The 25,069-nt window shown below is 45.2% G+C and overlaps 1 protein-coding gene across 11 annotated transcripts in view; it reads right to left on the bottom strand.

Moving 5' to 3' along the window:
- LOC111225050 (CUGBP Elav-like family member 2) overlaps positions 1-25,069 on the bottom strand; it is a 200,400-nt gene that overhangs the window by 154,128 nt on the left and 21,203 nt on the right. For all 11 annotated transcript variants that reach the window (XM_022749801.1, XM_022749799.1, XM_022749803.1 and 8 more), the window contains exon 2: positions 5,028-5,063. In XM_022749801.1, the coding sequence (XP_022605522.1) occupies positions 5,028-5,063 (36 nt within the window). The remainder of the gene's footprint in view (positions 1-5,027; positions 5,064-25,069) is intronic.

Here is a 25,069-nt window from a genome sequence, read left to right as displayed (position 1 = left end):
CCCCCCCAACCCCCCCCCCCTCAGAGAGCATCAGCGGGAAGAAAAAACACTCCACTATCTGTGTGTGTGTGTGTGTGTGTGTGTGTGTGTGTGTGTGTAGTGATAGTGCTTAGTAGAAGTGTCATATTGTCATCATGTTTATAAAAAAATAATATATTATTAATATTAATAATATATGTTATAATATGTGAAAATCAATATTAAATACAGAACAGTATAAAATGACTGAAAAGAATTTAAAACAATGATTTCAAAAAAAGTATTACAAAGACCATTATTATTATTATTGTTTTCATAGTGGGAGCTGCATCAGCAGTGATGAGGACTCTGAGCTTAGAGACCAGCAGTGTGTGTGTGTGTGTGTGTGTGTGTGTGTGTGTGTGTGNCCCACACCCCCACTGTCCCTCCCCGCCATTAGCAGTTCTTCATAATTCATGTGTTTAGATGAAAAATGGATGAAGTGTGAGCATGACACCAGCACAGACTCTCACAATTAAAAACCCAAAGAGCGTTTCCCTGCTGTGACGGTGGCTTCCGATCCTGGGACCAGGTGGGAGCATTTAAAGGGTCAGGTCGCCCGAATTATAAAGACAATCTCACTTCTTTCAGGGATTACTATGTTTAAAAAAAACAAAACACATATTTAGTCTATTTGAAGACCATGGAGTGCAGCTGAAACCTCCAGTCGCCTCGTGGTTATGACACAACTCAAACACCAAAGCTGCAGTGTCCCAGATTTCATTTTTGTTTGTTGACTTTTTTTTGTTTTTGTTTGTTTTTTTTTTTTAGTATTTGGGTGAATTGACCCTTTAAGTGTCTCTGAGCAAGTCTTCACCTGCTGCACTGCAGCCTGTTTACCCTTCGTGGATGCACCTCAGGCTGCTGCCGGGGAACGAGGGAAGAAGCTGGTTTGTCTCTTTTCTTAGAGACAAAGAAAAATCTCGCTCTGANAATAGTTTTTATTCTCTCAGTACCCAATGTGTTCCAGGTCAATGGTCTGAATCACACACACAGAAGCCCCTCCCGAGCCACTGTATGTTCACCTGCCACCCAGTGTGTGTGTGTGTGTGTGTGTGTGTGTGATATTTAGTCTATTTGAAGACCATGGAGTGCAGCTGAAACCTCCAGTCGCCTCGTGGTTATGACACAACTCAAACACCAAAGCTGCAGTGTCCCAGATTTCATTTTTGTTTGTTGACTTTTTTTTGTTTTTGTTTGTTTGTTTTTTTTAGTATTTGGGTGAATTGACCCTTTAAGTGTCTCTGAGCAAGTCTTCACCTGCTGCACTGCAGCCTGTTTACCCTTCGTGGATGCACCTCAGGCTGCTGCCGGGGAACGAGGGAAGAAGCTGGTTTGTCTCTTTTCTTAGAGACAAAGAAAAATCTCGCTCTGATTTTCAGGCACACAGAGAAGAAGAAAGCAAAAAATAAAAAAAGAATAAATAAATAAATAAAATCTGTAGTGACTCAGGCCTGTGAGGTCATCAGTGTGTATTTGTGCAAAAGTCTGCATCATCGTCCTGATTGTCAAGACACACGGCATCATTCTGTTTTACTTTCCGCACAAAAACCCGACGCCAAACGGGCAAACTGAACCGACCCCTCCTCCTCGCTGTCAAATGACAGTGCGGTTTTTTTTTTTTTTTTGCTAGTTATGCTGACTGGGAGCATTTTTGTTTTTTTTGTTTTTTTGTTTTAATAGAAAGTGCGTCCTCCACACTGCATCTCTTGTCGAACATTTTCTCACTGGGGGATAAATTAGAGCCCAGGAAGGATCCTTTAACACTGATAACTGTCACTGTTGAGGAGGGAGAATACTCCAGCCAGTGTTCTTCCGACTGCGGCGAGCCAGTTTCTGCCTCATAAATATTCAGATGTGGGAATACTGGAGGAGGCGGGGCCAGGAGCGGCACGCCGAGCAGTTCGCTGTAGCGAGGGACCGCTGTTGTCATGTGGCAACCGGGGAGGCAATAACGGACGCAGCGTACCGGGACGCCACATTGTGTGAATCCCTGTAATTATAGTCTCTGCTGTCTATGTGTGTCTGGCTCTGTAAACAGGAAGTGTGTGTGTGTGTGTGTGTGTGTGTGTGTGTGCGTCTCACACACACCTGCAGCCCTCGTGCCAAAGTGGAACTTGAGGCCTTTGGAGAGCTGTTGTATCTGTTCCACTTGTGAGCTGATGCTATTCATACACTAATCAACGCTTGTTTACGCCGATTTGTGTATTTTTTTCATGTGAGGGCGGTGTGTGCGCGTGCACATGTGTGTGTGTATGTGTGTGTGTGTGTGTGTGTGTGTGTGTGTGTGTGTGTGTGTGCGAGCGGCGTCCTCCCTGTCTCGGGAGGTCATGTCAGAGCCAATAGTAGGTTTGCGGCTTATAATGACCAACGCTGAAAGGCATCCGTGGAGCCACGCTCGCTAATTATCAGCTGTGTGCCTTCAAAGAACATTATCAGCACAAAGACCTGCAATTATACACACACACACACACACACACACACTGATATACACACTCATGCACACAATCCCTTCACACCCTTTATCACCCCTGTTTCCGGCATCAACTCTTCCTCCTCCCAAACTGTCTCCTTTTCTCTTGATTGCCGCTGTCCTCATTTAAAACTCCACTCCATCTTTTCCCTCCTTTTTTCACCCCTCTGTCTCCTTTTCTCCCATGATCCTCTCCTCCTCCTTCCTTACTCCATCTCTCCAGCCTCTTTTCATTTCCTGTCTTCTCGTTATCCACCCCCATCCTCTCTTTCAGCTCCCTTGTTTGCACTTTTCCTATTTCTTTCTCCTCATCCCCCTCCTCCTTCCTCCTCCTCCTCCTCCTCCTCCTCTTCCTCCCCCCCAGCTCCTCTTCCTCCTCCCGGCCCAAAACAGACGCTTAAATAACGAGCCGGGTGTCAGTCAAACCGCCAGAGAGCTTCATTAGAGGAGGAGAGCGCAGAGGATCAAATTATACGCCCAGTTCTCTTTTGTGTGATTGTGTGTGTGTTTGTTTGTGTGTGTGTGTGTGTGTGTGTGTGTGTGTGTGATTGTGTGTGTGTTTGTTTGTGTGTGTGTGTGTGTGTGTGTGTTTGCAGGGGATTGTGGGGGGTCGGCGGTGGTGATAGTGGTGGCGGCGGCAGCGGCGGAGGCAGAGAGGAAGTAAACACACGTTCCAGAATGACGCAGCTGTGTGGCGGATTAGCGTGTAACACACATCGCTTGTGTGTATGTGTGTGTATGTGTGTGTGTGTGCGTGTGTGTGTGTGTGTGTGAGCTCATGCGACAGTCACAGCCTCGCCTATTTTCTCCAATCAGAGAGAAAAACAAAAGCAAACTATTTTGCCTAATTATTCACAGCCACAGTCATCGTCTCTTTCTTTTCCTCCTGTGTTTTGCTTCGTCTCCGCCGGCGTCTCATTCTGTGCCGGATCCTGTTTTTTGATCGGAGCTGGTTCACCTGCGGCGTGCATCAGGTGTAGCTCGAGCCTATGGAGGACTTTACTATTAAAATCAATATCATCCAATTCCGTTGTGAGGAAGTGACGCAGATGGAGTGATGTAAAACTCATCATCCTTAGTGCCAAACGCTTATTTAGAGGTTAAACTGATAAAAACAACGATCAATAAAAAGCAAAAAAAGTTAAATTCATACAGCTGCTGAGTTACTTAAAGGACGACATCGGTGGTCGCACATGATCCGGCCCATTAAAATCACATATTCTTTACATTACCGCTGAGTATTTTCCAAATACACCAAAAGTTCTGAAATGGATTTTCTTACTTTCCAGGGAGCCATTAGATTCACTTCATTTCACCACAGAATGAAAAGCAGCTCACAGAGACTTAAAACCGGCTTGACACAGGTAATCCATCACATTTCCTCACCTTTGTCTTTCGTTTCTTTTTGTTGCCACTCTAACGTTAGAAGAAAAAAAAGGGACCAAATTCACTATTTCCTCTACACAATATTTATGTTTCTTTACAGCTTCTCTGCTACGTTTAATGCGGTTCACTACGTTTTGCAGTGTCATTAAACGCACCAGAAGAGTCCAAACTCACAACTCGTGTATTTAATCCGGGACCACGCACATCCGTGGCATCATGAACCCACTGCAGATTATTTGTCCTCTGCACTTTCACTGACATACAACACTTCATTCATAAAAACACACTCATCTCCACGGCAGCTCAGCAATCAACCAGTCGGGCGTCTCAGCCCGTCCGTCACAGAACAAAACCAAAAACCAATACAATTACATGACGGTTAACGACCGGACCGACAGCCACGCCTGCTGACGCTCGGGCCGCTGGTCGTCAACCAGTTGCACTTGTAGTTGGAACAAACGGTGATATTTCTAACGAGTGCTGCGACAGTGAGACTATAATCCTGATCGTAAAGCATTACAGCTGCACCGTAATTCTTCATGGGGGTTCTTGTGATGTTAAATGGATCGTGCAGATCTTTTTTTCTTTTTTTCCACCCACTATCTCTCGCCATGTTGGAAGTACTTGGGCGGAGTGTGTGTGTGTGTGTGTGTGTGGGGGGGGGCATTGATGGTTTTCAGGGCAGGATATTCGTCCTTTTCCTGTTAACTCTGCCTCAGATGAGAAATAGGTCTTGGCTATTTTAGGATCGGCCCTTATTTAAACCTTCTTCTCCCCTTCTGCCCTCCCCTCGCTTGATCTGGCGCTCTGTCGCCGAAGGGTTTAGTTTAATGACCCTCCTCGGCCGTACATCTGAAGCCGCATCACATCTCTCCTTTCCAATTTCCCTTTTCTCTCTCCCTTTATTTCTCTCTGTCTCTCTCCTCTCTCTTTACCCACCACCTCGTCTCATCTGCGTCCTGTCCTTCTACGTTATCCCACCCAAAGATCACCGCCAGCAGCACTCCGGCGTAGTAGTCAGTAGTCAGTCTTTGGCCTGAAGCCTGGAGATACACTGCATGCCTCATTGAGGATGAGGCCGATGGGAAGAGAAAGGAGCGAGGAGGTAAAAAGGCAAAAAGAGAGAGACAAAGAATGTGCATCACAGTACCTTTGTATCGGTCCAGAGAGGTCGCTGGCGTCCTGCCTGCAAGTCAAGAAGAAGAAACAGATTCGTTAAAAAGCTGGTCACCATCAAAACAAACAAACAAAACTTCATTGTTTTTACGACATTAATGAAACATAAACAAAGCGAAGGTGCAACAAGACGATAACACGACATGCCGGACCTCCGTCGTCATGGTAACGACAACACGACCTACACCAGCGTACCAGCTGCAGGCGTACCGGACTTTTTGTTGTCATGGTAACAACAATAAACACGCAATTAACGTTGTGGGATGGCCACGGTTTAGCTAGGTGTAGGAAGAAATCTGCGTCACCTGACTTCCTCTTTTGCTCGTGTCATAATTACTACGACCACTAGAGGCCGCGCGGCAAGAAAACGTAACTTTCGGTTGTAACAAGCTGCTGCACAAGGTGCTTGTTTGTTTTTTGTTTTTTTACAGGACAGTCTCTGCTGAACACATATTCCAGCGTCTATGGTGACGACACACGTGTACATTTACTTCCCACACTATGATTCCACCATGTGCAGACGACGCCCTGTTGTTTGTCGCCGTCTCGTTTCCAAACTCAAACAAGGAGAAGATGTTTTGCAGTTTCAACTCAAGTTTTGCTACAATCTGGAAATATGATAGAAACCACATAAGATGCTGGTAACACACACACACACACACACACACACACACTGAGCCATCTAAATAGTAAATCGGCCTTGTCTGTCCTTGGGAACAGTCGAGAAACTTGTTCGTTCCAATGGATTTTCTCCATAATTCCCTGCTGTTTCTTTCTCTCTCTTTCCCCTTTTTGTTTTATCCCTTTCTCAGTTCCTCTTCCACTGCATGTAAATAAATTGGTCCCCAGGCCCCACCACTAGACGTGTGTGTGTGTGTGTGTGTGCGTGCATGCCAAGCATTACACTAAATGCTACACAAACACACACACACACACACAAAAACCCCCAGAGCTCAGAGCTGTGCCGAATTAGCCCGAGTTTTATGTCACAGAGGTAAATAAAATAATAATGAATTAACAATACTATCATTAATAACCACTGTGTGTGTGTGTGTGTGTAAGACAGAGAGCGAGTATGTGTGTGTGTGTGTGTGTGTGTGTATTATGATGAAATGATGAGAAAAACCTCCTTGCCCCTCCTCAACACAGTGGCCAATCACTGCTATCACCACTCTTTGCATTTCAAACACACACTCTTGTCTGTTTCATCTCCGACCACAGAACGCTCATCCTGTTATCCTGCTACACACACACACACACACACACACACACACACACACACACACACACACACACACACACACACAATAGCCACCTCCGCTTTAGTCCATTTTCCCACTGCCATGAATTATGAAAAAGGGTAAATGGAACATCAAACACACACTGCTCGCACTTGCAGGTTTACACACACACACACACACACTAACTCCATCCCTCATATTTTTGAATCTACATACATATATACACGCAGATCGTTTACACTCCATGGTTCTTCTTACTTATTAAGCTGGATATTAAAACATGCAGAGGCAGTTATAAAGGCTCCAATAAAACTCCATTAAAGCAACTCTATGGGTTTGATGACACTAAAGACACAGTCAAACCCCCTAGAACTCCTCTCACCCACTTGATATTTGGCTGAGGATGATGAAACCTGACAGATCCGGAGCGACAGATTTTACATTCGAGGCTTGGGTTTGAAAAAAAAAATCCAACCCGAGAAAAAGGTCATTTAAGAAGTCATTTACTCTCACGTCCAGTCAGATCAGAGTCTCCCCTCCGACCGCTGAGGATGAAATAACTCCACCGGCGTCGTCAAAGTAAAGACGGTGACTCGGTAAAACTCCCTGAAAACAAAGCGGAGCTGACTTGAGAACATAATGCATCTTTCATACTGAAGCTTTTTCTCAGCTCTCATCCGTGCCGTTTGTTTTTGTGTCGATCTTCCCAGAGATGACGTGTCAATCAACCTGTGAGGCCTCTGCCGTGACCGTGGGAGTCTTCTTCACCTTTCTTTTGTCCTTTCAGTCATGTTGCCTATCTATGCTAACGCTAACTTAACCGTTCTTATTCATATATGTTTCAGATAAAGTGATGGACTGAATAAACCTTTAGATTCTAAGTGTCTCATTGAACATTTCCAGATTGTTCTACAGTACAGTACGTATGGATATCACCCATCAAACTGTCCTTTATCCTGTCATTTGCCTGTTTGTCAGGGTTGAAATCTTGCCCTGTGTTGTTGAATAAAAGTCGAGCAGCAATAATAATAATCTCTGCCTTTTCCCACAACTGTTTAACATCCCACTGGATGATCTCGACACACTGACACCACGTTTAACACGAGGCTGTTTGTCTTAGTTCATGACTTGCTGACTGTGGTTTTTAAAAGGACATTTGTTTGTGTAAATGTGACTTAATCATTTTAGGCCCGGAGCTCGTTTTACAACATCAAACTGACCAGAGGCGTATTAGCTTCCTCGCTACAGAGCTACTTAAATAATAAACATGCCTCTTTACAAAGGAAAGGATGATTTAGTTTAAGAGAAAAAAAAGGCTTTCATGTCTGATTTCTGGAGGATCAACTGCACAAGCCGACAAGATCTGGGTCAGAATTGATCACTGATATGGAAACAGATGGGAAAACAGCGTCCAGGTGGAAGCGAGCCAGACTTATGGTCCGTGGACGGACAGCTTTTTGGCGGCGTGTGTGAACCCGAGCGCAAACTCCTGCCGGCGTGGCGCCGCTGCTGCAGGCCTGGCGAGAGACATAAAGCGAAGCTGAAATGTTAGGGACCTCCTCGGGGCGGCGGTGCCAGAGCCGCCGCAAAGACGGAGCAGGTGGCGGGACCCGGCGAGGACCGCGGGCATATTTGGACATACTGTGATTAACAGAAGATCTGACACGGGTGCACACACACACACACACACACACACTCTGCATTAGCACTACATGAAGGGAGACACTATGAGCCAGGTCTCACAGGCACTTGTGAACACCATCGCTGACAAGGCCGCTCCCATGTTGGAGCTGCAGTGATTTCACATGCGTTGCAGTCACTTCACTCCAGGTTTCTCTAAATCCTGATTATAGAAACCAGATTTCTCATTTATATGACAGGAAGCCTGGTTACTGAAGCGCGCGCTTGTGGCTTTACTCAATATATCGATGCTCAGACTTAATTAGATGTTTGGGATCAAGTTAGGGATGCAATTAAAGATTATTTTCATTACTGATTTAATCTGTTTGTTTTTTTTTTTAGTCTTTAAAATGCAAGAAAAAGGTAAAACATGCTCCACATGATTAATCAGATTACTTGTTTTGTTTGAATACCGGTTGAAAACCAATAGAAAATTCAATTCACATCAACATAAATCACATAAATACAGAGAATCCATACGTTTAAGAAGCTGGAACATGAGCATGTTTCATAAAATACTTCAATTGTTCATCAATTTTTCAATTGTTCTGATGGACTGATCGATTAATCACTTCAGGACAAGATCTTTTTGATATCTGATTGTCCTGAAAGCCCGTGCTCACTTCCTCTTTGTCTTCAAAAATGCTTTTCTCCCCTTCATCCTCCTCATCCTCCTCCTCCTCTCAGCATCCCATCTGTGTCGTTCTAACACTCTCCCTCTCTCGTTCTTAACACTTCTCTCCTTCTCACCTGCCATCCTGCCTTTCACATACACACACACACATCCCGCTTCACGTACAGTGTACCCACAATCCCCAACCAATCAGCACGCCAAGACACACACATCTTTAAAACACTGATAAATACATTCACACACTTGAATTTCACACCCCTCCCAAGACTTCCCACTTTCCTTCTCTGTCTCAGTCTTATCTCCATCGCAGGTGTGTATTCATGTGTGTGTGTGTGTGTGTGTTCGAGACAGCCAGTGTCATTCCGCCAAACTGTGCCAACTCTTAAGATGATGTCAGATGTGGGCTGTTGGCCCGCCTCCAGAGGGATCTACACTCTCCCATTGGAGGATGAGTCTCTTAGACGGCCGTGCCAAAGCGCCGAAGGCGGGAAGAGGATTGGACGACATCGAGACCTGAGCGACACCGACGAGCTGCCATTTCATTAATCATCCTCTCACTGATGCTGCGTTCACTGGTGCATCGGGAAAGACGCAACTCGGAGTGACTCAACAGTAAATAGAATCACTGATTCATTCATACTCATAAAGGGACGTTCCACTCAAAATGAAAGGTGCCTGCAAGGAACTCCAATTCAGCCACTTGAAGTGGTTTTAATGGTGACAGGTGTTTTCACAGCGGGGGGTGGGGGAGGGGGGGGCATAAAAACTTTCCCGTCTGCTTTCCATCTGTACGCTCAGAATGCACGGAGCAAATGACAGTTTTGCCAAGCTGAATGCGACGCTGCCGTGTCACACCATCGTCCTCCTGGAAGCTGCCAGAGACAATGTGTTCAGACATAATTTAGCAAAACTGTTATTTGCTTCTGAAGCATGTGGACAGACAGCGTAGGAGGTGATGGAGCTGCTGGAGTGGTTGATACCTGAGAACTGTTACAGACAGCGAAACCATACATTTTCATTACCTTAGTTTGGGGAATATCAACATATTTCAACCCTTTTATTATGTCGTACGGCTGGAAGCAGCAGCATATTGAAAAATAAAACATCAGGACTGTTGATCTCAGTATGGAAACTATACACGATTATTGCAATCATGAAACATTATTTAACAATCTGTCAGTCTGCAATTCAAAGGGAACGACACTGATGAACAGTTTGATGGTGGGATAGCAGGGAAACGGCCGTTACACTGTAACATGCAGCAGTAAAACTGCTATAAAAAGGCTCTGAATCACGTGCCCTGGCAGGTGTTATTCACTGTGTGTGTGTGTGTGTGTGTGTGTGTGTGTGCACGCACACGAGCCACATGTGTGTTCGGAGGGATGCATGTGTTCAAGCATGCATGTGTGACACATTGAGGACATTTAAATGCAGCGAGAGAAAACGACCTGCGTGGTAAAGGGTGAACAAAAAGGGAGAAGTGGTAGTAGTGTGTTAGGCCTCATTTACCTCATGATATTGAAAGGGTATGCACACTGGTCGCAACACACACACACACACACACACACACACACACACACACACACACACACACACACACACACACACACACACAGTCATGCACGATTTCTACATGTGTGTGTTGCTGTGTTTCCAGTGCACATTGTACAACAACCTAAACTCAGTGAAGGGGGAGACTCCTGACTCATCTATCATGCCTCCGGGAGAAGAGAGAAGACCTCCCCTCTTTTTGTCTCTCCCTCCCTCCTCCTCCTCCTCTTTAATAATAACCCCCCTCCCCCCCCCTCCTCCGCCCACCCTCCCCTCTCCTCCCCTTCTCTTTCCCCATTTAATAACAGCGCAACAGATCAGCTCCATTAGCCCAGACCTCCTCACACATGCAAATGAGGCCGGCGTTATGGAGGCACGCGTCACGCATTACTGATGCCGCCCTCCCCGACCCGTCACTGCTCACAACACAATAAACTGAGCGAGTGTGTGTGTTTGTGTGTGTGTGTGTGTGTGTGTGTGTGTCAGAGAGAGTGAAAGAGAAAGAAGGAGAGAGACAGGGGTTGCATGTGTGTGCTACAATAGTGGTTAAATTGAGATACATTAAGGTGTTGATTGGGGCGACGCATGTGATGCCGGTGTGTGCGGAGCCCAGAGAGCGAGGCCATTACCGGGCGGCCGGATGAGAAGATCGTGCAAAGTGAACATGGAAGGAGAACGAAGGTTGGAGGAGATGGGATCGTGAGGGGGTGGGGGGGTGGAGGGGTGGGGGGGTGTTTGTGGTTTTATCTGCTGTTTGTTTTTGTTTTGTTGTTTTTTTCCATTAATGTGAGTCACTTTAAAGGCCTCCACTCCTGAAGGAGGCGCTGTGGTTTCTTTAAGCACAGAGGCGGACAAAGCCAATGACAGGTGACAGATATAAACATAGCACATATATTTATAACAGAGCTGCAGGGTCGAGTGACGTTCAGGTGCATTTCTATGCGTTTCTAACGCCTCAAAATACCTCAAAAGACTCAGGGAGGAGGTCGACTGGTTTTACAAAGTGTGAGCCGCCGTTTGTATCCCGTCTCCCGCCAACATTAGTTGACAACAGTGACGACAACATTTAAAAAAAAAACAAAAACTTAAACCCGACCCGATCCGGAGGAGGGACACATGAGGAGATGCTGCAGAATGTTGCAGACCATGTGCGTGATAATACCCTCCAAGGTGGCTTCATATAATGGATGAGGTGGAGTCCAAGTCTGGCATGTCCATTATTTTCTATACCAGGACACCCCGGAGTGTATCATAGTGCTCATACAACAGCCACTTACAAATGAAAGTCTATGTGCAATGCAGCAAGAAAAAGACGAGTGGTTGCTCTACGAGTTATTGCATTTAGAACAGTGATGATTAAAGCCAGATGTTGGTTTGTTGTCGGTGGCATTTTAAACAGTTTTAAGACAAACACAGGAAAACACAGAGTGGTAAAATGGTGCCATTAACCACAGGATCAAGTTCAAATCACATCATGAGGCACAGCTGTCAGGTTTTATTGTGAAAAGTCACATATACTTCCACATCTGGGCAGATTCCGGCTGTTATCCGCCAGTGTTGACTGACAGCCGGAAGGTTTTCTGTGTGTGCGCCAGAATTGGTCCAGATGTGTTAGAAGCATCGTGCCGTATACGGGCCAGATTCGGGCCGTGGAACCGGCCTGAAGAGAACAAGCATGTGGCCCAAATATGGGCCGGATTGAATGGATGCATCAGCAGAGGTGGATGGACGGATGCTCAAACAGATGCTCAAGTGCATGAACGGGTGGATACTCAGGAATGTGAGAGTCACAAATGTTCTCTTCGAAGGCAGATCTGTCTCTCATGTCTCTTTGTTGACAGAGAGACTAATAGGGAACCTCGATCATGTCCCGCTACCTTGTTAGCATTGAGGATGTGCAACATAATTGAGCAGAAATGATGGTTTGTCATAATTGGAAATAATTAAGGCTCTTTTGTGGCAACGCTGTTCCATCTGAAGCTTTCATTAGCAGGTTCAATACCAGGACCTTGCCTTTGTCTACTTGAGAAACGGAAATCAGTCTTGTCCTTATCCGCCCTCGTGTTGCTGCTCTTTCAAAACTACACATTTGATGAATAAACTTCACTTCCCTAAACAATCATTCTTGGCAGCCGGTCGGCAGTTACTTAGCGCCAAAGGCCCTGGTTGACAAGGTTCCTCATAAAAGGCCACCATATCAGATCTACTGCTGTCCATGTGAATGTGGACCGATAAAAGAAGCCGGGAAATAAATCAATATCATGAATGCCAGAGTCTGAGCTATCCCCCAATCTGGGGGGTAGCTCAGACAGCGAAATGTCAACCACTAATCTCTTTAATAGTCTGATATTACATTTTAATCCCAGTCTGATTCCTTCACTCTTTCGTTCAGGCTGCCTGCCGATGCCTGTCAAGGATTGAGGGGAGGAGGACAGTAAATAGAGAAAGAGAGGTATCAAAATAGAGTGGAAATAAAGGTGGATTAAAGAGAGGGAAAGAGCAGAAACCCGACAGAAAAAGAGGAGGGAAAGGTGGAAGAGGGGAGGGAGGAAGAGGAATGGTTGGTTTATGGGGCGTTGTGGCACGCTGCCATTTCAAGTCTGAATTTACAGTGCGGCGTGATGGACTGTGAGAGACGGAGAGGCAATAAAGTGATGTCGATGAGAACTGAGGACAAATTGATATGATCATAACATGTCACATTAAAGACAGGCCTGCCATCCATCAACATGATAAAAGGCCTCCTTCATTCTAACGCTAACACCACTGCCATTGATCTCAATGCTTCACTTAGCCAACCGCTAACCATTTATGATAACTATCATTATCCAGTTATGGGGGATGGTGACGATCTATCAGTGCGATCGAGGCTGAAGAGTCCACAACGGGAAAAAAAGAAAAAGAAAAAGATAACGCTCACTAATTCCTCGCACTGACAAGCCTGCGTCACGAAGGGGGGGGGGGGATTTTTCTCAATAATGTCATAAAATAATGTGACGGTGATGAAATGACAAGGAGGGAGGAGACCCGTGTGTGTGTAAAGAGCCACGGCTGTTAAGTGTGATTCGGGAAGAGGAAAGTCAACTTGAGGAGGAAAACACACACTTCATCAGAGAACAGAAAAGACTTATTCTTGGTTAGCAGAAGGATGGAGCGCTAATGCCTTCCTCTTCAGAGAGAGAGAGAGAGAGAGTGGAGAAAAAGCAGCATTGACGATTACACCAAACATGCTTTTAAATCACCCTTGAGCAAATCAGTAAATCAATATCAATTAGGCTGTGAAAGAGCCCAAATGGACAACTGGCTTTGTTTTAACTAATGAAGTCTGTGGAGAATCCAATCCCTCACTCTTCACTGCCACCCCCACTTCTCATTACCACCATGACAATGTGGAACAAAATAAAAACACACACACGAGACAAGATACGTACTGTAGACACAAACCCACAGGCGCTCAGTGTTGTAGATTCAACACAATCATTCATGTCGCCGTTAGTGATTTCTTTAAAAATCTTCCACTGGCCAGCAACTACCCGCACTGACCTTTAATATGATGAATATTATGCAGCTTGATTGAATATTGATTGAAACAACGCGGGTTCCACCACAACAAGGCGTCGATGTGCATTTCACTGTCTCAGCCGTGACGTTCAGAACACAAGCCCTGGTTATTACAGTGATGGTTGGTGGTGGTTTGACATGAGCATGTGTGATACACTCTTAGTGTATTACGCTTGTGCGCTTGTGCGTAGTAATACGGTCGGTTGAGAAAACGTTAGTTCCAAAGGCGAAGGGCCGTTTTACTGCAAGATAAAGCAGTGAAAATAAAGCAACACTTCAACTGATATTGGCTTTTTTTTTTTTTTCTTCTTTCTGTGGCTAAAACACATTTTTGCAGATGCAGCACATCACTCAGCTTCGGTGCCGGTGCTCCCGGCTGCTTCTTTAAACTGGGAGCGAAAATCTACTGCGGGTAATACACTGACTTATAGATAAGTACCTCACACAACCCCCACCTCAAATAACCCGTAAAATCACTTGAATAGTGCCGAGAAGAGAAGGAAAGTGATGAAATGGTTGTTTCTAGAATTCAGTTCAATGACAAGATCCCAGGAAGTTACTACGCCCGGACAAGAAATAGTTCCATGCGTCACTTTTAGTTTTCCTTCAGCAAGATACAACATGTGACTGAGTGAGATTTAGAGACGCTGACAGGAGGATTTTGTAACATTAGGACAGAGCAGTGCTAGCTGTTTCCCCCTGTTTCCAGTCTTTGTGCTAAGCTAAACGGCTGCTAGCCGTAGCCAGTAGCTGGTGTCAGTCTTCTCATCAAACTGTCGGCATGACAGCGGTATTCCAAAATGTTGGTTATGCGCTGCCTGATCTCAGGAACACAGAAAAGAGTCAAAGAAGTCGAAGGAGACGAGGAACAGGAGAGTTCAGACCATCAGACGAGGCTGGAAACAGCTGACGTTGAATCAGGGGGTCGATATTTGTAATCTGGGGTGAATGTTTGTTTCCAAATAAGTCCATCAAACCCGGAGGTTTGCTCAGAATGTATAATCTCCTTGTGTTTCACCTGACTTCACTGGGATCCCTGCAAATACAACATGAGCCCTACATTATTAGTGATGGACAAAGCTATGAAAGTAAGTTCTAAATAATGAAGTCTGTGGAGAATCCAATCAGTCCTGCCCCCCCCCCACCCCCCACCCCACCCCTCACTCCTCACTACCACCCCCACCTCTCATTACCGCCCTGACAACCTCCACTAACTTGAGTTATCCTTTAACTAGGCGCAACTAAAAGAAGAGAAGTTGTCAAAAGTTTGAGAGTATGTGTCACTGCCACAATGATTCGGATATGGCTTTCAGTGAGTGACACACACAAACTACTCCAACACACACACACACACGCACACACACACACACACACACACACCATCCCTGGCAGGCAGCATGCGGCGAGGCTGCTCAGGGTTGCCATATCATTTTAAACATCCATCAGCTCAGCAGAGATATCATATTAGCTCCTCATCTGCATACAGCGCAGACAGAATGACAAACGAGAGAGAGAGAGAGAGAGAGAGAGAGAGAGAGAGGGAGGGAACGCTCTCTCCTCCTCTCCTTCATTGCCTCTCTTACACGGCTGCCTTTCACCCCTTCGCTCCCCTCTTTGCTCCCTCTATCTCCTTATCCCTCCCTTCTAACCTCCTAAATTGGATCACCACTGCCGGCAGCGCGTGTGTGAAAGTGTGTGCGCGCATTGTTGCGGTGTAATCACATCTTTTAAATGGAAAAGGGGGATGAATCTCAGGAGGAACGATGACCACTGGACCCATATCTGACTCCCCAGTCCCCCCATTGGCACTCTTTGTATCTCTGTATACTCCATCACACTCGCTTTCACGGAGCAATCTAAGACTCCCACAAACTTCTCTACCTTACACCTCCTACCTTTCTTACCCTCCAACTTTCTGTCCACAACTCCTCAAACTTTTTAAATCTTGTGCCGCCGTAGTTTCATACTTTGAGCCAAGTTTTTAAGTGTTGGATTTTCTCTGCTAGACCCCAAGTTATTAAAATTTTAACCCACTGATCCTGGCTTAGCATTACACCACCAGAGCTGGCTGTGTTTACATGTCATAACACCAGTGCGCCTGAAAATTTTCCGCCAATGAATCGAACATTTTCACCCCCTGGAAAATCTGTAACGGTGACGTCATCCTGGTTTGGTTGGAATAAACATAAAATTTAACCATTAAATAATCAAACCAATCTAGTTAATAGGAATTACATCACAGTAAAGAAGTAAACAGACCAGTTTCTGTTGTCTTTAATGGCGATTTCTACTGGCCCTACTGCTATTTTAAGATCTAAAAACAGCCACAAAAATATCACGGCTGCATTAACACTGCTTGTGGTGGGTTGTTTTCCCAAAGTAAAGCATTCTAGGCGCTGGGAACTATAGCTAACGCTTGCTTTGTAATTGTTTGTACATGTAGTGAGGACTCCCTGGAAAGCAGTATTGATGCTGAGTAAATTATCCAGAAGAAGGAAAACTAAAATAGAAATTGAGTTTGTAAATGGTGTTGACTCTATGCTTAAACATAGGTCCTTTGGTAATATGCAGAAACCTGTGAGAAGACTTTCTAATTACAGATAGAAATATGTCATCTTTTAAATCTCCTTTTAAAGCTTCATATTTTCTTCTTCTTCTGTGTTTTATTTGAAGTGTTGATCCATAAGAAGATATATTTGTGGTTTTAAGAAGCAAAAATGATCTCAATGTAGTTTTACATCTCCTCTCTCAGGCTTCTCTCTGGAGCTCTAGCAACAACAGGTCGGTGAGCCAATCAGAAGAGAGGAGGCTCTGAGCCTCTCTTCTGATTGGCTGATGAATAAAAAATATAGCAGGTTTCAGGTAAAACACTCCAACCAAACCAAATCCTGCAAGGTTTGGATGGTGGGTCCAGGTGGGCGGGGCTTGGGATGTGGCTGAAAACAGTGACTGCTTCGTTGTGACATCACAAAGTCACAGGAAGTCCTGACGGCTGGTTTTAAGGCTCAGTTTCTGAATACAGGCTGTGTGCATTTCTCTGTGGACTGAGGCTTTGATACTTTCACAGTATTAATATAGAAGCTAGACCTGATCTATAATCACACTACACATGGACAGAGACCTTTACACTGGAGGAGCTTTAAATATACATTTATTGGAGTTTCCTGGAGTTTTCAGTTGAGTCTATTTGAGACTTTTTGTTTTAGTGGAGCTGGTCTTCTGTTTACCTAGAGGTGTTTCCATTTGCTTTAATCAGTATTGGTTTTTAATTTGTTGCCTTGAGTGAAGCACTTTGTAGCTCGGCTCTCAACCAATGCTTTAAAACATTATTTCTAATTGTCTAAACTGACAAAGTACAGAGCAGTGAAACAGCGTTTATCCTGTCCTGTCGTCTAAATCCTCCATCTTTCCCCCTGTTTCTCTCTCTCTCTTTCATCTGCCCCTTCCCTGCCGTCCCCCGCATGTTAAGAGTAAAGAAGGGGTGAGGACGTGTGTTGTTATTCTTCACCCCCCCACCCCCCCAGCTCCCCGCCCCAGACAGACATTAACAACACTTGAGAGTGGAAAGGCAATATCATAGAAAACTAGAACAATGCTCAGGAACACACTGGTACACAACACCGTGACAATGGCTCCGAATGCTGCAACACAACAGGGAGGGAGGGAGGGAGAGAGAGAGAGAGAGAGAGAGAGGAAGACGGGGAGAGTTAGAAAAAGAGAGAGAGGGATGAATGCAGTAGTATCCTCAGATCTGAAGGCAAATCCCCCTTGGTGTTAGTTCTGCTCGAGCGGCTGGCACTGACACATGAATATTTCATACTGTTGATGTTTAAATCCCATCATTTGTGATGTGTCGTGTGAGCATGTGTGGAGATTCATTGAAATGAGGAAGAAGACGAATGTGTGTGTGTGAGAAAGAAAGAGAGAGAGAGAGAGGGTGTGTGTGTTGATCTATAATGCATAGTTTCAGTAAGTTCACTTGTGATATGGTCTATTGCATCTGTATTTCAGTATTGTGAAAGAAGTGGACGTGCTTGTGCGTGTTGGGAGCGCGTGTGCGCCTTGAAGCGCGGATTGCCCCGTGTTAGCTCATCCATATGCAACTCAGGCCGTGACACATAAAGACAACGCGTACATGCGCAGTACATACTGTACACGTACATACGTTCACACAAAGAAGAGCCTTTACAGAGCTGCGCTCGGGTCAGGTCCGACACCACGAAGCCAATTAGTCAACCAGGTTCAGAAAACTAGTTCACAATCTAGTTTCTAGAGCACGAAACTGGAGCATGGACGCCCTGGTTCCTACAGGCGGGAGGAGGGAACAGCTTCACCGGCGTGTCCAGAACCACTGGCTCCAGTTGACCCTTATCAACAGCTACTTGTTGGATGAGAGGCAGTCGGTGAGGGAGCTGTCCGATTGGCTGTTCAGCTTAGCCAATGGGTGACCCTCTTTCTTTAAAGACATCTTTAGGTCTGTGTTAAAACTAGGTCACATTTAAGATTTCCGCTACGTGTCTCGTGCTCTCTCACCGTTTAAACAACATATTACTTATTATCCTGATTCAGCCTGGATTCACTGTCTCGCTGTCCCTATCAGAATAAATGCAAAAAATAAAATTAAAAAACTGCCCAGAAAAGTAAAATAACTTTGAAATTCTTTCCTAGTTTGTTTTGGTTTATCCCGAACATCCAAATATGATGTAATTATTCTGTGATATGTCTTGACAGAATGATGCAGGTCACTTCCTCTTGTGGTCTGTGTGTCATAAAAAAGTTGGCGGACACCCGAAATAAAAGCAGACGTTCATGATTGCTGTTTTCAAAATCTTAGGACGGCCAGTCAAAGTCACCAGCAGAGTGTGAGAGTGTTTTGTGATTCCATTTTATATCCACTGTTTATTTTTATTGGTCTTGTTTTAGTTGTATCACTTGTGATGTATCTGCCAATTAGTGAATCAATTTGCTTTTATTAGTAGATTATGGTTTTATTGATGAATCAATTTATCTTACCACTCACTTCTCTCACTCAGAGTCACTCACAGCAGACCAGACCACTTCTCCTCCTCCACCACATCCCTCAGGCTCGTTACTCCATCTCTCCTCCTCCTCCTCCCCTCACTGGGTCTCTCTCTCTCCGTCTCCCCCTCAGTCTTTCTCTCTCTCTCTTTTTGTTTCCAGGTAAGCAACATGATCAAACCCAGACTCTCCATTCTGACTTCCAAATGCACAATTTCCCAGCTAATAGAGTGTACTCAGAAATGACTAATCGAATCGGAGCTACCTGGAAAATTAATTTACCATTATGTTCTTCCAAAATTGTAACAGGGAGGGCCGGCAACCTTGTGTAGTACCGCCGCAGGGGAAAGTAAACAATTAGAGACTCAGTGACTAATGAATTCTGTGATTAACGAGTGTGTCGGAGGTAAATCTCTACAAGACTGACACACACGTGCGAGCACGTATGTACAAACACTTACACACTCGGAGTGAGGCGCTCCTTATCTATACACAGCATTCATGGTTGAAGTGAAATATTCCGCCGCTCTTCTAAATTCTTTTTTTCCCCCACCGCCAACATTCTTACCCTGCATGGTTAAGTGAAATAGCTGGCATATCCACTCACAGATTGAGACTGATAGCATGTGTAAGCTCTAGCAGAGTGCGTGTGCGTGTGTGTGTGTGTGTGTGTGCGCGTGCGTGTGTTCGTGTGTTTACATGTAGAAGGAAGCCAGGGAGTGAGAACCAGGGTAGGCTGGAGTGTGTGTGTGGTGAGAGAAGTGAGATAAGGCCAATCTGGTTTGTATTACAGTCCCAGATAAAGAAAGAGAGTGGTGAGGGGAAGATAGTGGAGCGCTGCGGAGGGACGGCACCTCGGTGGCGACACACACGCTTCAACCGCTGCGACTGTGGCGCCCGCATCCAGGAAGGAGTCGCGGCGTGCACACGAAGCTGAAGTTTCCAGCCATTTTGTCCAAAAAACGACAAAACTCGGAGCAGCTGAGGATAAAGTGCTTCCATCATCTCTTATATAGCAGGTATTGACAAATGTAGAGGGGAACATTAGGATTAAATGTGTGTGTGTGTGTGTGTGTGTGTGTGTCTGTGTGTGTGTGTGTTTGTGTTCTCCTGAATGTGCATCAAATCCCCAAAGCAAAAGCCACAGGCTTAATTGAAGGATGCAGTGGCATAGTGATAGATAGAAAGAGACAGAGGAGACAAGTTGTGTGTTGTTCTGTGCATATGTGTGTGTATGTGTGTGTGTGTGTGAGAGAGAGAGAGAGAGTCCCACAGTGGTGTAATGACTCCCCATGGGAGCAGGACCTGGGGCTGAGGCTCCCCTCCGACTCCCTCCTGTCAACTGAGAGGAGGGATGAAGGAGGAGGAGGAGGAGGAGGAGGAGGAAGAGCAATGGCGGTGAAAGAGAAGACGATGGTGGCGACAGCTGTCGGCTCCTCGGGACAGTAATTGGTTGGCTGAGAGAATGAGTATACACACACACACACACACACACACACACACACATACACACACGCACGCACCCACCTAAGGCTGTTCATACTCTAAAACCCAACGCCCAAAATCGACGGTGGCACTCGGAGACGGTCATTAGCCGCATCCCACCTGGTACAAGCGCTCTGCCACCCAAGCCTCAACATCCACAGGGGTTTCCCGGGCGCACAGAGCAGGGGTTCGAGGGCGGGGAGGAAAGGGGCGAAGAGGGTGAGGTGGGCTTATTCAGCTTGACACCTCCAGTCACATCTCAGTAAACAAGCCATCGGACCCCCACGTCCAAAAACCCAGAGCTGGAGTGACAGCTCCAAATCACACTTGACAGCTTGACTGACAGGCCGGTATGGGCAAAGGGAGGGATGGAAATATGAAAAATAATAAGCTGTAATATTATCCAGACAGGGGAGAAGGGGGGGTTGGGGGTTTGGGGGGGGGGGGGGGCGAAGGTGATGTGAGGAGATGAGGGTGGCAGGAGCAGCTACAGAGAATACAACTGTGTGTTGAGGCTATGACTTCATACAATGAGAGTTTATTCACATTTTCTCACTTTGTGCAGAAATGAATGGGAGTGATTCACAGGAAGAGCGAGGGGACGGTCTCTTATATAACTTCCTATACCGTCACACTGTCAGCTGGAGAGAGGGATGATTATTTTTGGTAGTTCCTATTCAAAAAGAATCAAAAATAATGTAGAACTCATCTTGAAAATCAAAGAGATGAAAAATCAGATTAAAAGAGTCAGTTTTTTTTTAACCATCTCTCTTGTTTTTCAACACACTTAAAGGAAGTCTCGAGCAGAATCAGGACATGATTTATGTTTTCTCAGCACTTTTCTCTTTTCTTTCTATTACTAGAAAAAGTCTGGATAGTGCAAACAAGAATACAAACGGTTTTGGAGGCGTGGAGATGAAACATTCAGGGTAAACTGTTCATGCCAAACTAAAACATCAAACACCTTTAACAGATGATTAATATAAAAACAACACATCATTAGTGTTGATAGTACACCATCAGTCACTTAGAGATCTTCTGCACCATTAGTGCTACTAACGCCTGGCCAGTTTTAGCTTATCACAGTTTGATCAATAGCAGTGCATGTATCAGCCAATAACTCACAAGTAATTGCAGGATATGAAAACCAAAGATTTTTCTCTGATTGTTTAGAAACTGTATCATGTGGTTTTGCACATATCTTAGTCACAGCTCTTTAAAGCTCCATATTTTCTTCTTCTTCTGTGCTTTATTTGAAGTATTATATAAGAAGATATATTTGTGGTTTTAAAAACCAAAAACCATCTCAGTGTAGTTGTACATCTCCTCTCTCAGGCTTCTCTCTGGAGCTCTAGGGACAGCATGTCGGTAAGCCAATGAGAAGCGAGGAGGCTCTGAGACTCTTCTCTGATTGGCTGACTGTTTTCTGAGTGATCCAATAAAAATAAAGCAGATTTCAGGTAAAACACTCAGAACAACCAAATCCTGCAAGGTTTGGATGGTGGGTCCTGGTGGGCGGGGCTTGGGGCATGCCTGAGAGCGGTGAGCTGCTTCGTTGTGACATCACAAAGTTACAGGAAGTCCTGACAGCTGGTTTTAAAACTCAGTTGGGCTGAGGCTTTGATACTTTCACAGTATTAATATAGAACCTAGACCTGCTTTATAATCAAACAACACATGGACAGGGACCTTTAGACTGGACGGAGCTTTAAGAGATCCTCATCAAATAATGTCAAATAACAAATATCTGCTGATGAATATTTGAACTCGGGTCCCACTATGCACCAACTCATTAGTGCTGTTTTCAAGATCTACACTTTATATATACCATGTGCACATGATAGTGTGTCATGCACACTATCATGTGCACATGATAGTGTGACATGCACACTAATGAATACTGTTACCACGACATCCATCTTGCCCCTTTTAGTAGCAGGGTTAAGGACTGCACTTCAAACATATCTTCTTTAATACATCACCGTGATTATGAAAATTAAAGAAAAAACTTCCTCTTAAGCATCTTTAAAGTTTAACTAAATATAAATTCTTCAGCAGTACAGTGTGGAAATAAAAATGAGACCACTCTCCGCGTTTTAATATGAATGATAAAACGTGTCAATCATCATCTGCACTACTGGAGGTGGATGGTATGAGTGTCATTTCTCATTTTAAAGAAGGGCAGCTCTGGACATCAGACGGCAGGTGATGGGGAAGGAAAGAGAGCCCAGAGGAAGAAGAAGAAGAAGAAGAGGAAGAAGAAGAGGAAGGAAGAGGTGGAGAAAGAGGGGTTAAAATGTGAGGAGAGGAGAGGAGAGCAGGGTGGGGAGGGGGGAATTCAATATATTTTTAATCTAGCGGATGTAATCAGATTATGCGTCTGCCAGGAGCGACATATTTCATAAGGAATAACCAGTTTCGGGGAGGGAAGGGGAAGCGGAGTGGCGAGAAGGAGCGGTGGAGACGGGCACTTTGGCTGGCCGATCTACATCGACACTGACAGATTCTAATAAATGCGCTGGGAGGCGCCCGGAGAAACACAATGCCGTGTAATCATTTTATCATGACAAACCGGAATTCCAATGCTGTCCCATGTGAGCCCAGCCGGGGGAAAATTGAATTAACTGTGAATTGCTCATGCTTGGGGAATGGGGAAGAGGAAAAAAGGGGGACAGGGGGAAAGAGGATAGACAGAGAGTAAGTAGAAGGAGGGAAAAGAAGAGAGGAGGATTTGGCCTGCTTCAGTTTTGGCAGGGTTTGTGGTCTCTGGGGGCTCAGGCGGCTTCATAGAGGAGCTCTGGTTTCAGCAGCTGCTAGCTAACGACGCTAACTCAGACACCCAATACTCACGCACTCGAGCCCTGCATGACTTAAGCTTTGCAGAAAACACATTACACACTTGTTAAATGAGACGTGGACGCCCTCAAGTATCCGAGGGAGGGGACTATTAAAAACAATCACACACATCTGCTGACACATGTTCAACCACACTCGTGCTAGGCAGGTGTTAGCAATGCTGAGCTTGCGATGAGCTTCTTAAAGCCACAGTTATTCCCTGAATGACAAGAACAAGCAGGTCCTGGGAAGACAGGCAATTTGGTAACCACAGAAGCCAAAGTTATACTTGTGGCTGTGGTAAATTATTGGCTTCAGCTGCCACTCAAACCACTTTTCTGCACCGCTACTAATGCAACATGTCAGTTTTTAGGTGGTAGCTTGTACTCAGACTTCTTCTTAACAAAGACTAACTTGGTTAAGTAACATGTAGTCCTGTAACTACGGTTACCAGTCTTGTGTGTAGCCATAAGGGTCTGCAACCCAACATTTTTTAATCATACATGAACAACTGCACATGTGAACACGCTGGCGTAAGATAGAAGCTAGAAGAAATGCCAGAAATGTAACCGCTAAGCCGCGACAATAACAAGCTAACACAAACATGCATGGACAGACCAACATTGGTTTCTAGCGGATTTCAACAGCTGTGGCCCAAAATCAGGGGCCGCACCATCCGGAGGACACGGTCTATGAAAAGTATGTTTCCCAGCTGTTTCCGCCTTTACCGCTGCGCCACAAAGCTCGGCTCCTGTCGCCTAGCAACCTTGACAATGCCTAACTTTTTTTTTTTTCACAAAAACGTTCAATTTAAACAGTTGTACCTTCGAAATGGGACACTCTAATTGCGCTGCTGTGACGCAACCGGTCTTCAAATGCAAGCCTCAGAAGGACACAGAAAAATAGCACCTTGGTTTCTTTTACACTTGGTGTTTGAAGAGCTGGTTTATCTGATCCACCCAACACGCATGAAGTGGCTGAGTGTGTACGGGGGTATCAGGCTGATACGAAGTTCAAGAACCGCCAGTGGTTCTTGCTCTTCACTTCTGAGACAGTGCCAGGAGGAAACCATTATCAAAGACAACATTTGCAAGAGTGTTGTCTTGAAAAGTAACAGTATGTCAACTAACACACCAATTCTCCAAGAATTCTTTTAAACCTTATTTTTAGCCTAAGTCTCATTTAAATTCTTAACTGTATTCTTAAATCCAATCCCCACACGGAGGTTCAGTAAATGTCTCCACTTTGATGGAATTTGCTCATCTTTTCTTATCTCTGTGGAGGCATTTGGTCCTCTTGAGGATAGAAGTAAAAGATCATAGACACAGAAAGAGAACAGAATCTGCCCTGCTGCGGCCTGTGACTTCAGATTACGGCCTGTCAGGGATCCGGGGTCGCTACGGATACAACCCAGATGCTGCAGCTACGCAGCAGCGTGTCGCTGTGGAAACGGGAAGTGTTGACTGCTGAGAGATAAAGGGCTTGATTCTTCCCCTGCTGAACACATACCAGAGAGGCACGAACATGGGAAGACTGAAGAGGGAAAAACGAACACACACACACACACACCCGGTGCACTCGTGTGTGTTATGTGTGCATGTGACGCGGTGCATTGGGTGTGTGCGGTAGAGGAGACTTTTCCTCAAATCCCTTACGCTCCCACACAATCCCCCCTTTTTTCTTCTTCTTCTGCTGTCACTCTATCGCTCCTTAATCATTAATATCAAAGCTTTGACCCCGGCCAATGAGGATGAGGCAGGGATTTGCATAATTACCCCCACTTGGTGGACAAGTCCCACTCCAGACCCTATGAGAACGTCTCTAGTGGGCTTGCTCAATTTCACATGTAGGAGACTGCGTACAGTTAGATAACCGCAGCTGAGAGGAAGGAAAGTGCAAAAAAAAAAAAAAAAAGACAAGCAGAAAAAAGAGCTTGTTGTGGGTTTTGTGATAAAGGAGCGTTGCCCCCACGATAAAAAGAAAAGACGCAGCACAGTAGAGGCTTTGACA

Source organism: Seriola dumerili, unplaced genomic scaffold (genome assembly GCF_002260705.1).
Source record: "Seriola dumerili isolate Sdu_G_001 unplaced genomic scaffold, Sdu_1.0 BDQW01000138.1, whole genome shotgun sequence".
In the NCBI taxonomy this organism is placed as follows: Eukaryota; Metazoa; Chordata; class Actinopteri; order Carangiformes; family Carangidae; genus Seriola; species Seriola dumerili.
This window is presented reverse-complemented; position numbering and strand designations above follow the sequence as displayed.